This window comes from Bidens hawaiensis, unplaced genomic scaffold (assembly GCF_021521415.1).
Source record: "Bidens hawaiensis isolate Kalapana, Puna unplaced genomic scaffold, B.hawaiensis_p1.1 tig00003698_1, whole genome shotgun sequence".
Classification (NCBI taxonomy): Eukaryota; Viridiplantae; Streptophyta; class Magnoliopsida; order Asterales; family Asteraceae; genus Bidens; species Bidens hawaiensis.
In genome coordinates, this window is record NW_027491212.1 from 56,149 (window position 1) to 71,515 (window position 15,367).

General features: G+C 34.7%; 1 protein-coding gene across 1 annotated transcript; it reads right to left on the reverse strand.

Annotated features, from left to right (window-relative positions):
• Window positions 1-1,402: 1,402 nt before the first annotated feature.
• On the reverse strand, window positions 1,403-4,229 carry LOC143624210 (putative xyloglucan endotransglucosylase/hydrolase protein 26). The gene is made up of 4 exons (XM_077094924.1): window positions 3,761-4,229; window positions 3,554-3,654; window positions 2,251-2,444; window positions 1,403-1,922 (listed from the first exon to the last, which is right to left on the reverse strand). Exons 1-4 carry the CDS (start codon window positions 3,930-3,932, stop codon window positions 1,514-1,516), a joined length of 876 nt encoding a protein of 291 aa, XP_076951039.1. The 5' UTR covers window positions 3,933-4,229; the 3' UTR covers window positions 1,403-1,513.
• Between the last annotated feature and the right edge of the window lie 11,138 nt (window positions 4,230-15,367).

Below are 15,367 nucleotides of genomic sequence, written 5' to 3' on the forward strand. Positions count from 1 at the left end.
ATAAATTATTTATCAAAGTAATACATATGATTAAAATAATTTAAAAACAAATTTAAATAACGAATTCATTATGTTTAATATTTTAAATATAATAGAATGTTTTTAAATTTGTTAAATATTATGTTTTTCTCAAATTTTAATCATCATCGTACTCAGTATATCCCACCAATAGCAATGCTATGGTAGGGTCTGAGGAGGGTAAGATGTAGACAACCTTACCTCTATCCCATAGGGATAGAGAGGCTGCTTCCGGTGAGACCCCCGGCTCGATAGTGGTTTTGCATCAAGCCTTGGACATAAGGCACATAGCACTCAATCATCGGGACACCGGCTGATTGGTGCATGTGCCCTTGTCTTTCGGCTATCAACGCCACCACATGATGCCTGATTAACCTTTCGCTACTTTTAACGTTATTTTCATGAGATTGGTAAAATAACGTCAAAATTAGTGCAATTTTACTTTTGCCCACCCGATGGTTCACACATATATACATTATATGCGTGCACCGCAAGCATGACGTTTTTCTCAAATTTTAATTATATTAGTAACTTTAATAAAATAAAATTATTTTATTTGAAAATGAAGGAAAGTAGTGAATTGGTAAATTGGGGTCCATTTTCTTAATATTGTGAAAGAGAGTGGGGTGAAGTATGATATGATGTGACGCTGATATGACATTGTAAAGCGAGAAGTAAAATGATGTCCACACCTGATAGCCTTAGAAACAGGATATTAAGGAGTAACTTTGGTTTAAGCTCAAGCATTGTATTTAATGTGGATGTGTTAACATCGAGTAGAATCATAAATCTTTGCTAGAATATATTTTAGCAACAATTATCAGAAATTAGAATAAAGAGTTATATACAATTCTTAATTTTTTAAGCAAAAGGTCAACAAAAGTTTAATTTATTGTAAAACAAAATGTACGTCAGTCCGCACTAAGCTTTGTACGCCACTATATGCACTAAGATTTATTCGGTCCCTGCTACCCGATCTAAGATTTGTACTAGAATTACACTTGTTGAGCCTCTAGTGTGTCCATGTGGAGTGTGTTTTCACACAAAGATCTCCAAGTGACTGGCATTCACAGTTTTTTTTCAGAATTTTTAAAAGTCAATGTTCATTTTTAGAATTTTCTATTAACAAAGGTTTTATATCAATCAACACTAGTAAGAGATTATTTAGTTATTTGGTTGTACTATATGTTAGTACACATCAAAGGATCATAGTTTTTTTTATGGATAAAGTTTTTCAAGATTAGAGGCCGGTGATGCGATCCAAAACTGATATCACATTTTAATATCTATAACTTTATCTCATATAGTCATATACTCAATCGTAGTATATAAAGTTTTCTTGACGGCATGGATTAATGGACACTGTAAATTTATCGATCTCAGGATCTTATACAAGAATGTACTATTGCAACTAGATGGGCCTATTTAACAATGTTTGAGACAATGGAATTAAAACAAATACAAAAAAGCATCTAAAAATAGGATTATGTTTTGTTTAGTATTGTGGCTTGGAGCATTCTGGAGCCATTTGCGAGTTGAAACGCCAATAGTCTGTGCAATAGTTATAGACCATGTAGTTATCTCTAACCCATTTCAGTTGATCACGTTCGTCTAAGCTCAATTGCTTGTAGCCGGGCGAGGTCCACCAGTTAGCTTGGTTAGGTTTGGCACACAGCTTGATACTAATAGGTCCTTTCCACTCACAAGCTTTAGCTTTGAAATTACGTAAACTGGCCTTGAAAGGTGCGTAGGACCAGTCAATTTTCACTTCGCCGGCTCTTGTGGCCCAATTATCACCATTCCACAAACTTGAGAAGGCATGCATTTCTAGTTGGTCCGGGAATCCGATTCCTTCGCTTTTGTAGTTTCTGTAGATTCTAATTGGTATGCTGTCGACATACCACCTGCATTTTGTCATATTAAAAAGTTAGTTACATATGTGACATTTGAGCTTTTATACAAATTAATATTGTTTGTTAGCTCACAAGGAGCTCAAATATTTGTTTTTGGTTATCTGGTTGGGAACTTTTACGAATTCACACATCCTAGGATTGCCTCCACCTGAGCATGTTTAACCGTATGTGATGTTTGAGACGAGACATCCTTATAGCCGAGTCTCTCTTTTGTGGATGAAAAACAAAGTGATTAGTGGTGTGTGATTACTTAAGGCGTCACACCAAGGTTATTCATTAACTAGAAAGTAGGTTATGATGGTATTCGTGATTAACTTACACAATTAAGTCAGGGTTCCAATGAATGGTGTAGTTATGGAAATCTGATGTGGGGTCAAACCAAAACCTAAATTGTTGCTCTCTTTCTGCTTTGCCTTGGATAAATATGTTTGTGTGTATGGTGTAAGGTTCTCCTGACGTGTTTCCTAAGAACTCAAAGTCGATCTCATCATGATAGTCACCAGTAGACGAAAGCTGCAACGATGCCACATAAAACACTCATATATCAATTATTACTCGTATTTTTTTTTGGTATTTTCTCAATAATTTTTTTTATCTTAGTAGATAGCTTCGAAAAACTACAAACACTTGCAGGTGATTTGTGAAACTAATTATAAAACTAGGTGATTCGTTGCGGTGAGGAGCGGATTCACAATGTTGTTTTAAGTAAGTGAATTCACCAAAATAAAATATTTAACATGATTTATTTTTGCAATATTTCACTTAACATATAAATTAATTTTAATTGCTATTAATTTGTAACTAGGATAGAGCCCGTGTGATACACGAGTGATTAAAAAAATAAACCAACAAAGTTAATTTAATAATATACATAATAACATACTTTATGAATTCATAAGATATAAATAATTAATTTGTATTTTAAAAAAAATCAAAATGAAAGGTTGTGAATCTCTACCAATTAAGAAAAAAAGAAGTTAGTATCAATTCATTCAAGTTGAGTTGGTAAGTTATAAATATCTTAAAATCAAAGGTGGTGAGTTTATTTTTTATTCAAATTTATTTTCAATATTAAAACAAACCCATGTGTCTAGATTTAAAATGTAAATAAATATTATAATTTTGGTGAATCCAGACTCCAACCCATAATAATTAGTTTCTAAAATCAATTGAACACAGGTGTTTTTCCTGAAACATGATCAAATACATTTTATTCTTAACATGAAAACGGTGAGAACCAATTTGTTGTTATTATTAGGTTTATTTTTATAGGTGTTTGATGTTATATTTGGTTCGTATTTGCTAATTTTCGATTATGAGACATTATAAGTATTTGTTGATTTATATTTTATTGTTTTTATTAGATTTTTTTTTGTTGTTATAAGTATTTGTTGGTATATGCTGTTATTATTTTGTTCTTGATTTTGGTTATTTTGTTGTAATTTTTAGGTTCTTTTATTTGTTATTATAAATCATTGTTTATGTAGATTGGTATTGCAGTTGGTATTGTTTCTTACGCTCTCATTTTTTTATAAATTGACATTATTTCCTACGTTTTCATGTTAAGATTAAAATATACATGAACATTCCCCTAAACCACCTACTAATACAAATAAGCTTACATAATATGCCATGACAGTTCCTGCAGCATTCCCCGGAACCAACTTGATTTGGAGTTCAACGCTTCCAAAGAGGTATGACTTATTCGACTCAACACCCGATCCTGGCATTGCAGTAAACAAAAAATATGGAGTCAAGACCGATTCGAACTTCAACATTTTATAAAACTAGTTAAAACATAAAACATGGAGTTGTAACATTTATTGTACCTGAAACACTGTCAAGCATAAGATCAACATCATCACCATTGCCAAAAATATGAGAATGGCTAGCACCCCAGTTGAAATAAGTGTCTTGGTAAAAGTTTCCACGAACAAGACATGACTGGAAAGCAGTTGCAGAGATAAACACAAATGTGATCAAAGCCGTAAAGCTTGTCATCTCGATTGGTTGAATTCGGGCAGACGGTTTCTTCTTGTCATTGGTACTTATTATATAGATGATGATATAAGCTTTGTCTATGACCGTTGCCTCATTACTGAGGAGAAATTAAATATATTACGTGCATCGGACTAAAAGCAAGGCTTTATTAATTAGCCAGCTGTGAATGAACATTAGATGCCTTTGTGTTGATACTATATACAATCATAATTAATGATCACCTCTCAACTATTAAATAATCAATTATAGAGATCATAAAATGTTATAAATATGTATTATTATCAGTTGTGGAAACATTGTAAGATATGTAACACGCTTTCTAAGTTTTTCTTTGGGTGTTGCTAAACGTACCCCTTTTATCCATTTTTACTAAACATACTCCCTCCCTCAAATTTTACATTAATACAATTTAGACCTTTTTGTTGCTTGTTTTGTTATTTTGTTATCTTTTATTATCATTATTGTTTTTATAAAAGCACTTTTTTTCTGTTTTTATTTAATACTTTTTTTCTATTTATCTTTTTATGTAAATTTAAAAGCCTTTAATAAAAACATATTTTTCTTACTTAGAAAAATGTTTTTTTTCCTTATCTAAAAAAAGATGTTTTTTTTTGTTTTAAAAAAAATGTTTTTTTTTTCTATACTTCTTTTAATATTTTTGTAGAGTGTTTTTTTAAATTAAGAGATAGTTTACATTCTTTTATAAAAAATCATATTATTTTTTATAGATAAAAAGGTTTTAGAACATACAACTTGATATAAAAATTGACTCTTTTCTCAGAAACATTAATCTCATATATCCAAACCTAATGAAAAAATCAAATTGTTTTGAATACATTTTATTAAAAAAATAAAAAATAAATAAATAAACTAGCTAGATAAAACATACAAAACTTTTTAAAACATGTAAAAAAATAAAAACAAACTTTTAATAAGATCTTAAAGAAGTAAAATAATAAAATCAATAACAAAAATATATAAAAAACTGTAAAACAAAAATAAACTTAATAGTTTTTTATTTGATAATTTGAGAGAATTATAAAATAAAATAAGAGGGACTAACATGCCAATTACAAATGTCAAAGGAAAATAAAAGTTCAGGGGGGTGTATGGATAGCAAGGGAATGGGGTACGTTTAGCCTGACCCTTTTCTTTCTGTCATGATATTCCTTTAAACATCTTGTAAGTGCTTTATATAACTACTAGTGATTTACCTGCGCGGAAAATCGGTCAATAGAACCCCGGTGTTGCAGCCGTGAATCAACGCGATAAAACACAAAAAAAAATAAAAAAAACATAGAAAAATGTAACGGCACTCGTATAGCGTATTATAAAAAATTAGCATATTTATTCGGTCGGTAAAACCCGGGAATTGGTAAAGCCCGGGTTCACAATTGGTTTTGGGAATTTGACGAACTATATTCTGCGAAGAGCGATGGCGTTGGAATGGCGTTGGGGGCATGATGAGATCAGAATTGGTGATGACGTTGATTCTGCCAATGGTTATGGATGTTGAATTGGAGAATAGTGGTGTAGATGGTGGGTCATGGATCAAGACACTATATTTTGTTTGTGGACATAGTGTGTTTTTGTTCATCATGTTCTTGGTTTTGTGTTTTAAATTTGGATTAAAATTTGATCTAAAACACACCGTAATATAGATTATGATATTCTTGGTGTTGTGTTTTAAATTTGAATAAAAATATGATAATCATAGATTGATAATGTTTCCATATATAATATAACACGCTAGACGATTATGCATATGGAGAGTTATAAAACAAGTATAAAAATATAACACGCTAAAAAGCATACATAGGAATTGGGCTCTTGGAATAGGATAAGAGCCCACCAAGCTACAAATAAGTTATTAACCCAAGAGACAGGTCTGAGCCCAAGAAGGAGAACATATAACAAGACAACAACCTTGGTCAACATGAGGTGAGGTCACTGTTGGCCTGGCAGGAAGAAAGGTCCAAAACACACATGCTCCAGAGGATGAGAGCAAGATCTAGCGGATAATAGGTTGTCTCCTGCAACCCCTGAGGGGAAGTGAAGAAACCACAGGATAAAAGACCAAGTCAAAGACCCAGGGGATAAAAGGGAGTCCCCTTGAATCTTATATAACAGGAAGCTTGATGTATATTTGAGGGGGGTCAAATCTTGTAATACAGACACTGATTCATCATAATAATAATCACTCTTCTCATATTATAGATCACCATTCTTATTAAAAACCATCACTGAATCCTTGCTTAATCACTCACGGTTCAACTAGGGTTCCAACATTGGTGCCATCCGTGGGACCTTCTTTATTGAAGGTCTCACCAAAATCTTGGAATAATGGATGATCAAAGTCTGAAAGGAATACCACTATTGTTTCATTCCGTCTCGGGCGACGAACACCATAAAATACACTGCCGCCGCCGTTGTCTCGCCGAGAAAAGGTTCTTGGTGTTGTCTGTCCACTGTTTCGATAAACAAGCATCAACCCAGTTCAGATTCTTCAGCATTTTTCCGTTGCCAGATTTTTTTCGACTTTTCAAAATATTTCGTGAAGTAAAAAAATCTTGAAATATTCTCCGGCGAGTCTTAAAAAACAAGAATCTTGAAATACTCTCCGGAGAGCATGCATCGAAGAGCAAAAGCGAGAAGAAAATGGCAAACGCCTACACGATATTTAGATCTACAACGGTTTAACCTTTAAACCCGGTTTTAATTATAAAGGTTTCATAGTTATTAATCCTATTAATAAAAGATTACGTAGCGGAATATTAAAACCAGTAATCAACATTTTAGGAACCATACAGGATCCGGTTACAAACAATACGAGTACGAGCCAAACAAAATTAATATAATTGTAAACCGACAATATATTTAGGTTTACCTCGGTTAATAAATGACCAGTTGAGACACCAAGATTCAACGAACGAGCACTAATTAAAGACACGAATAAGCAGGACGACGACAGTGCACTACGGCAGCGGGGCATGTAGGGGCTATTGGCTTCCGATGTTGCAGCAGCAGAAAGCCGGTGTTGGAGATGGACGGAAGATCGAGCGGAGATGTGATGGCCGTGAGTTTTGGTTGACTTCTTTTTCTTGGTTTCCAAGAATTCACGTAGGGTTATCTTAACCCATAATAATATGTATATGTGTATATAGATAATATTATAGTTATCTCAAATAAATATTAACCGGGCCTCAAAGTCAATCTCGATCCAACTCTCGTCCAAAGCCCGAACCAGTTTACTTGATTAGTAAATAAACATTATTCATTTATTACTTATATTTAGTATAAATAATGAATTCCGTTAGTTGTTCGCCATTATCGGTTAAGCAAGTTAAGCGGGTTTATTGTCCGTTGCCCAAGGTGTTACTCTTACGGGTCAAAACCCTGTCGGCCGCGTTGACTTAATCGAGCCGGTCCATAATTCCAACAGTCTCTCACTTGGACGGTCTCTGGTTAAGTTGCTCAATGTTGATAGCCAGCGGTGCTCTAGCTACCTATGGCTGCCCCTAACAGGTTATGACATTTTAAATTCATTAATAAAAAAACATCTTTGAATACGCTATTGCAAGATAATGAACTTATGGTAATCTTTGTCATCTATCCTTTCTGTATATGACACCAATTGAACATTGAGACATGGATCAGATCAATCTCATATGATGTTTAATCATTATCGTTTTCTTTCTCGAGTTAAAGTGGTCCAATCAAACACACAACAAGTTTGCCTGAGGCCTCACTTTTTACTAGTTTGAATCAACGAAGGCGCCAAGATGTCTAACTGTTACATATCATGTAAGAGTACAAAATCTCATCTTGATTACATACAACTCTCACTGAACTTCAGAATATTCCCAACCAATGCCTTTATGACTAGCAGTTACGCGACAGCGGTTGACACTGATCAAAGAATACCTTTGTTAAACGAGAGTTCCAATATGTATCTCAGGTCTAAGTATACTAAATGAGGATACCAATATCAGATGCATCTTATGACTAAGATCCATGAAGATGATTTGATGCGAGTTACATCCAACGTCATTCATAATGAGGTCTGTGAGTTTGGAAGTCAACTCCTTGAGTCCAAAGCAGAATAGTCTTAATTCAGAATCGTTCCCACGAGTCTGATCGACTACGAATCATTTAGAATACAATATTCATGGATTAAAAATATTAAAATGAACACAATTATAATATTCAACGTTTACATTTAACCATTAAATCAAAAGTGAACTCAAAAGTATAACTGTTTAAATGTTCATACATCCAAATACTAAATCAAAACAAATTACTAGCTAATCTAAGACCGATAGCATCCATGTGTCGGTTATGCTTGTCCTGAGTCATCGGCTTAGTGAACGGGTCTGCTAGGTTTTGATCTATGTCTACCTTGCTTATTACGATGTCACCTCGTTCCAATATTTCCCATATAAGGTGGAACTTCCTTAGAATGTGCTTGGCTCTGTGATGAGATATGGGTTCTTTGGCCTGAGAAAATGCACATGTGTTATCACAGAGCACCTCGATTGGTTTATGAATACCTTGAACCACATTGAGGTCAGTGATGAACTTCTTCATCCAAGCAGCTTCATTAGCAACATCTGATGCAGCTATGTATTCAGACTCAGTGGTGGAATATGCCACCACACTCTGCTTGGAGCTTTTCAAGTAAATAGCTCCTCCATTGAGAGTGAATACGAATCCTGATTACGAACGAGAATCATCTCGGTCAGTCTGGAAGATAGCATCAGTGTAACACCTTACAGTGAGCTCTTCTTCCACTCATTCAAACACCAAGAACATGTCTTTGGTCCTTTTTCAGGTACCTCAAGATGTTCTTCACCGCAGTCCAATGGGAAACGCCAAGACTTTGCTGAAAACGGCTAGTCATGCTTAAAGCATACGAGACGTCGGGTCTAGTGCATGACATAGCGTACATGATAGAACCAATCGCTGAAGCATATTGAATTGCCTGCATGTGCTTTGTTTCAATGTCTGTTGCCGGAGATTGCGATTTGCTTAACACGGTTTCTTTAGCAATGGGAACTCCACCTTTCTTAGAGTTTTCCATTGAGAAGTGTGCCATGACTTTATCTATGTATTACTTTGACTTAGCCCTAGAAGCCGCTTTGACCTATCTCGGTAGATCTTGATTCCCAGAATATAAGAAGCTTCACCAAGATCTTTCATTGCGAAACAAGATCCCAACCAGTGTTTAACTTCCTTAAGCATAGGAATGTTGTTTCCAATTATCTATATATCATCTACATACATGACGAGGAATGATATGGTGCTCCCACTAGCCTGTCTGTAAATACAAGGCTCATCTTCATTTTTGCTAAAATCAAACTCTTTGATTTTCTCATCAAAATGTAGATTCCAGCTGCGAGATGCTTGTTTGAGTCCATAAATGGACTTATTCAATTTGCACACCCTATTAGGATATTTAGGATCGACAAAACCTTCAGGCTGAACCTATTAGGATCTTCCGAAAGGTGTCCATTTAGAAAAGCGGTTTTGACATCCATCTGCCATATCTCGTAGTCATAATATGCGGCTATAGAAAGTAATATCCTTATTTACTTATACATAGCAACGGGCGAGAATGTTTCATCATAGTCAACCCCTTGAGTTTACGTAAAACCTTTCGCTACTAGTCGTGCTTTATAGGTCTGTACATTTTCCATGCATGTCGATTTTTCTTTTGAAAATCCACTTGCTCCCTACTGCCTGACCATCGGGGGTAGTTCAACCAAGTTCCAGACTTGATTGTCATACATAGATTGCATCTCGGCGTTCATGGCTTCTTGCCATTTCTCAGATTCTGGATCTAAGACAGCAGATTTGTAGTTAGTAGGTTCGTCCTACTACTTCTGGGAACGCTCATGTTTATGTATGATGTATCAGCAACAACACCTTGTTGATCAGACGCTCTAACTTCCTCAGCTGTTGTTTGTGGTTCTCGAATTTCTTCAAGATTGACAATATTATTCCCAGTTCCTCGATCGAGAATTTCTTTCTCAAGGAAGTGGCCCTTCCTTTTGATAGAAATCAAATTTGTATCCATGTGAAAGAAATAATATCCGCTTTGGTCATAGTATCCGTCGAAAACAACTTTTACGCCGCGGGGATCGAGTTTGTCATCAGAATCACTGGTGACATATGCATCGCATCCCCATACTCTAAGGAAAGACAAATTGGATTTACGCCCATGCCATATCTCATATAGGGTTTTGTTTACCTTTTTAGTTGGAGCCAGATTAACAATGCGGGCAGCGGTCATAAGGGCATAACTCCAAAAGGAATGAGGCAAGTTAGTTCTATACATCATCGATCAGACCGTGTTTAACAAGGTTCGATTTCTCCTCTCTCTCTCACGCCATTATGTTGGGGTGTGTCGGGTGCAGTGAGCTGAAAAATTCCACGATCTTTTAGATGATTGATGAACTCTGAGCTGAGATACTCTCCACCTCGATCTGATCGAACCATTTTTATAGTTTTCTGAGTTGGTTTTCCACTTCGTTTTGAAACTTTTGAACTTTTCAAAAGTTTCATGCTTGTGTTTCATAAGATACACGTAAGCATATCGACTATAATCGTCAATAAAAGAAACGAAGTATCTTTCATGATTTCTAGACATGATTCTGAAAGGGCCGCACACATCATTATGTATGAGTCATAACAGATCTTTTGCTCGTTCACTTTTATGATTGAAGGAGTCCTTGGCGAGTTTGCCAGCTAAGCAAGACTCATAGTCGTCAAAAGAGTCTGGTCATGTGGATTCAAGAATCCCTTCGGATTGGAGTCTTTTAACTCTTGCCTTGCTTTTGTGACCAAGTCGACAATGCCATAGAAACGTATCATTGATGCCAGATCTGATACGTTTAGAAAGATTAAATACATTATTGTTAATTTGAACATCAATCTCATAAATACCATTTCGAGGTCTAGCCTCAAAATAAAAGACATCATTCAAGTAGGCAGAAATAGCAATACCATTAAAAGCGTACTTAAATCCTTGTTCAAAAAGTAAAGAAACTGAAATAATGTTTCTGGTCAACCCAGGTGCAAACAAACAGTTATTCAAAGTAACTACAAGGCCAAACGGACAAGCAAAACGATATGTGCCAGTTGCAAGAACTGGGACTCTCTTCATATCACCAACGATGAGTTCCATGCTGCCTTGTTTCAGTTTCTTCCAGTTTTCAGGCTCCTGCAAGACATTAACGATGTGGTAACCACATCCGGTATCAAATACCCATGTGTTGCTAGAAACAGTGAAAAGTTCAATAACGTATATGGAAATACCTTTAGAGAAGCCTTCACCATTGGCCCCCTGCTTTACTAGCTCAGCTAGATGTTTGGGGCACTTACGCGTCCATTGCCCCATCTTGTTGCACTTGTAGCACTGGCGCTCCTCAGGAGGCGGCGGTGGTGCCTTTGCAACATTCTTGTTAGTGTTGGTTGCATGCTTGGTAGCAACAGTAACCTTCTTCTTGCCTTTACCGTTATAACCATGGTTCTTGGGTTTAGGCTTCTTGACACCAGCAGATCGAACCATCAAAACTTGATTAGTTTCAGTAGGAATGTTCATCTCAGCCATCTTGAGCATACCATGTAGCTCCGACACTGTCTTCACCCAGGCATTCATGTTAAAATTCATTACGAACTGGTCGTAAGAGCTGGGGAGAGAGTTCAAGATGAAGTCCGCTGCCATTTCATCTGACAGGGGATAATCAAGTTTCTTTAGTTGGTTGATGTACCCATTCATCTTGACGACATGCGCACTAACAGGGATCCATGTTCCATTTTGCAATTGATAAGATGTTTCATGGTGTCATAGCGTTCTTGACGGGCTTGTTTCTTGAACATGCCCTTGAGTTGCTCAAGCATTTCATAGGCACCAAAATCTTCCAAGCCATTAGCAAGCTCGAATGACATGGTGTCTAGCATAATGCAAGCGACTTTAGTGGAGTCGTCATTATGCTTCTTAAGAATCTTTCTGGCAGCAGTTGTCACACCCCAACCTACGGCGGAAATGTCGGGGCGTGAACTGATTGTCACAGCTTTCAAGGTACTATCATACAATGTTTAGATGACAATATCTATTAATTTAATTAAGTTTTCAAATAAATCAATTACAACAAATACATAATCCATAATCATATAGCAATACAACTTATATCACAAATGATCTTGATTAATTATTTTCTAACTTAAATTCTTCACTAAGTCTTCACCAACCTGCATTAAATTCCTATGATAACCTGCATATGCGTATAAAATAGAATTTTGTCAACAACACATGTTGAGTGAGCAACACACCAGTTTAAATGTACATATAGTGTGTATATATATATAAGTATCGCAACAAGTCATATGAGAATAACAAATTAACCAAATGAGCAAGTATAACTGAGATGTCGAGAAGCACAAAGGCTAACGACTGGCGTATGATCATACTAGACTGAGATTATGTTGGACCTCTCCGAATGCGGAAGCATATAAAGCAAATAAGCACATAAACAAGTAAGGTATAAGTTGTTAACACATAAGACAATAGTTGTAGTTTTGAGTATAAGTATATATGAGAAATATAATTTAAGCATATGTCCCCAATACGTGAGAAAACGAGTAAAATAGGGGAATGTGGTACTTACCTTAGCAATAAGCAAAAGATAAACGAATGCGGTAAGAACGGTAGTAAACAAGCGTTACGCTCTTCGGAAGTTATCGATGAGAAATCCTAAGTAATAATAGTTAAAAAAAATAAATATGGATTGTATAACAAAGCTAAAACTAGATGGAGGTTCGGGATTTGATGATCGGGTACATTCTAACGAAATTACATAGCTTTCTTTAATACTTTAATACATTGAATTATTACATTAATAATTAATTTAATTGACAAAATACTTACATAAATATTTATAAAATTGTGGATAGATTATACAAAAAGGTTTTTTTTTAAATGATTATTTTAAATACAAATACGTTATATATATATATATATATATATATATATATATATATTTATGTGTATTTTTATTATTAATAAAGGTTTCTCTTATATCAATTATTGTAAATAATAGATAATAAATAATAAGTAATAATATAAATATGATCTTTTAAAAAATACTTGACATAGATAAAACTTAAATTTATATTTTAAATTAGAATTCTTTTTAAATATTAAAATATTTAATAAGCTAGTACATATACATACATATATATATATATATATATATATATATATATATATATATATATATATATATATATAGCGTTTAACCAAAGTATGAAAAAAGATCGGTTCATATGTCGGTTTTAATAGTATAACGTTTATTTAATATACAATATTAACTATATTAAATTACTAAAACCTTTTAAACTAAAAAGAAATAAGTAAACTGCCATGGCCGGGTCTCGAAACCGCGCCACGGCCGGCTCAAGAGGGAACAACCACACACACCAGCCACCTGCGCTGGTGTGTTACTTGATTCATAACTGAAAATAATAAGTTTTAGCCAGCATAGACGAAACCCCCAAAATACAATAAGAACCCTAGATATCAAATTGGTCAAATCCATTTGTGTTTACTAAATTAATCATAGGGTTAATGAACTACAGAACAGGGCGATCAAAACCATGGATTTAATTACCTTAAATGATGATTTTACAAGGGTTAATTAGATCGATGAAGGTCGGCCAGAACGAGATTCAGAATATGCATCCAACAACAGCAGCAACATAAATGATGATGGGGTTATGGTTGGCGATGGTCTTGAGGTTGTGAAGGCTAATTTAATTGGATTATAGAGGACGTTTTAGAGTATATCGCTAAACGAGTATGGACCGATTGTTATATAACGAATTCATATCAAAATTAATCTAATTTCCTAATCAAATACGTCAGTGGAGGTCGCCAATGATCATTATCATGATTGCATAAACCAATTCCAAATTTAATACGACAATTACGACTCAAAACAAAGAATCGGGTTGCAGATTTGGATCTCGGATACGGATAAATGGTTTGGGAAAACGGGTTAAAGGATTAAAGTAATATAATATGTAGAATTTGAAAATAGGTCCCTGTAGTTAAAAAGTGGAAACATATGTAGAAATATTATTAACTCGATAAATGAAATGTTTTGTTGGTTAAAATTACCCGGAAACGAAAACGGGTCAGGTAACGGTTAAATAATAATAATTTGAAAACCCGAGTTGTTACAGCAGCTGTATTGTTTTCAGGCTCTAATGGAACCGGTCCATCGAGAACATAGAGCTTCTTTGCCATTTTTGAGAACAAGTCTCAAATTGCGGTGTCATTCAAGAAAGTTGGTGCCATTAAGTTTTTCTTTCTCAAGAATAGTCTTGAGGGTTAACGAGGAGTTATTATCAGTTGACATATGTTTAAATAAGAAAAAGTAGTTTAATGAGTATTTTCGATGTTATAATCCTATTATTAATGACCCAACTAACATTAATAAAATAGGGATTTGAGAATCTGGCTTCCAGTTAGTAATGACAGTTGTAGCACACAACATTAGTAAGTGGTTAGCATATTGATAACGATTGCTAATTGTGAATAATACATAACTCTCGGTTATGAGGCCTATTAAGACAACAATTGTCTAAGTAGATACGTTTAGCCTGATCTATGCCCACTTTAGTCTTCAGACAGCTGTAGCACGTAACAGAAGAGTAAAGTAATAGTCGCCCTAGTACAGTCACGTGTGAAAGGGCTGGATGTGTCAACGAAACCCTTTCACCTGGTGCTGTAGCTCCAAACACTTGAAATTTCGCAGTATGCCTCAAGTGTGGCTTATAGTAGGATGGCATAGACTATTGATTTCAAAACTGGGATTAATTTTAGAATTTACCGAATAGAGTAAAAGTCCAGTTTTACTGTATTAATCAGGACAACATTGTCACACCCCAATAGACATGATGAACCCTTTCATCTCTCAGGACATTTAGTTTCAAATAACCTATTAAAACTAAGTTTGTCGCGATATGACTAACCGATTTTAAGTTAAAGATAAACTATTAAGTTATAAGTTTTGGAAAATCAAATTTAGTTTAATTTTGCAAAAACATAATTGGTTAATTAAAATTTATTTTAATATACTTGGTATTAGGTTGGTGATATTATAACATATTATAATAAAGCAAGCAACCACAATATCAAACAAGAATATGCAAATCTTAAATGGCCAATAATGGTGATTGGTCTTGCTAGAGCCTATTAGCAAGACCAATCAGGTTAAAGGATCACAACACAAAACAACCACAAGGAAGGGCTCTTGGTGCATCCCGTCATCTTTGTTAATTCCCACTGACTTCAAGAACTCCGTGAGCTCATCCTCGGTTTTCCTTCGGGTCTTCTTCATTACAATATTATAAAATATATATAACAAAAA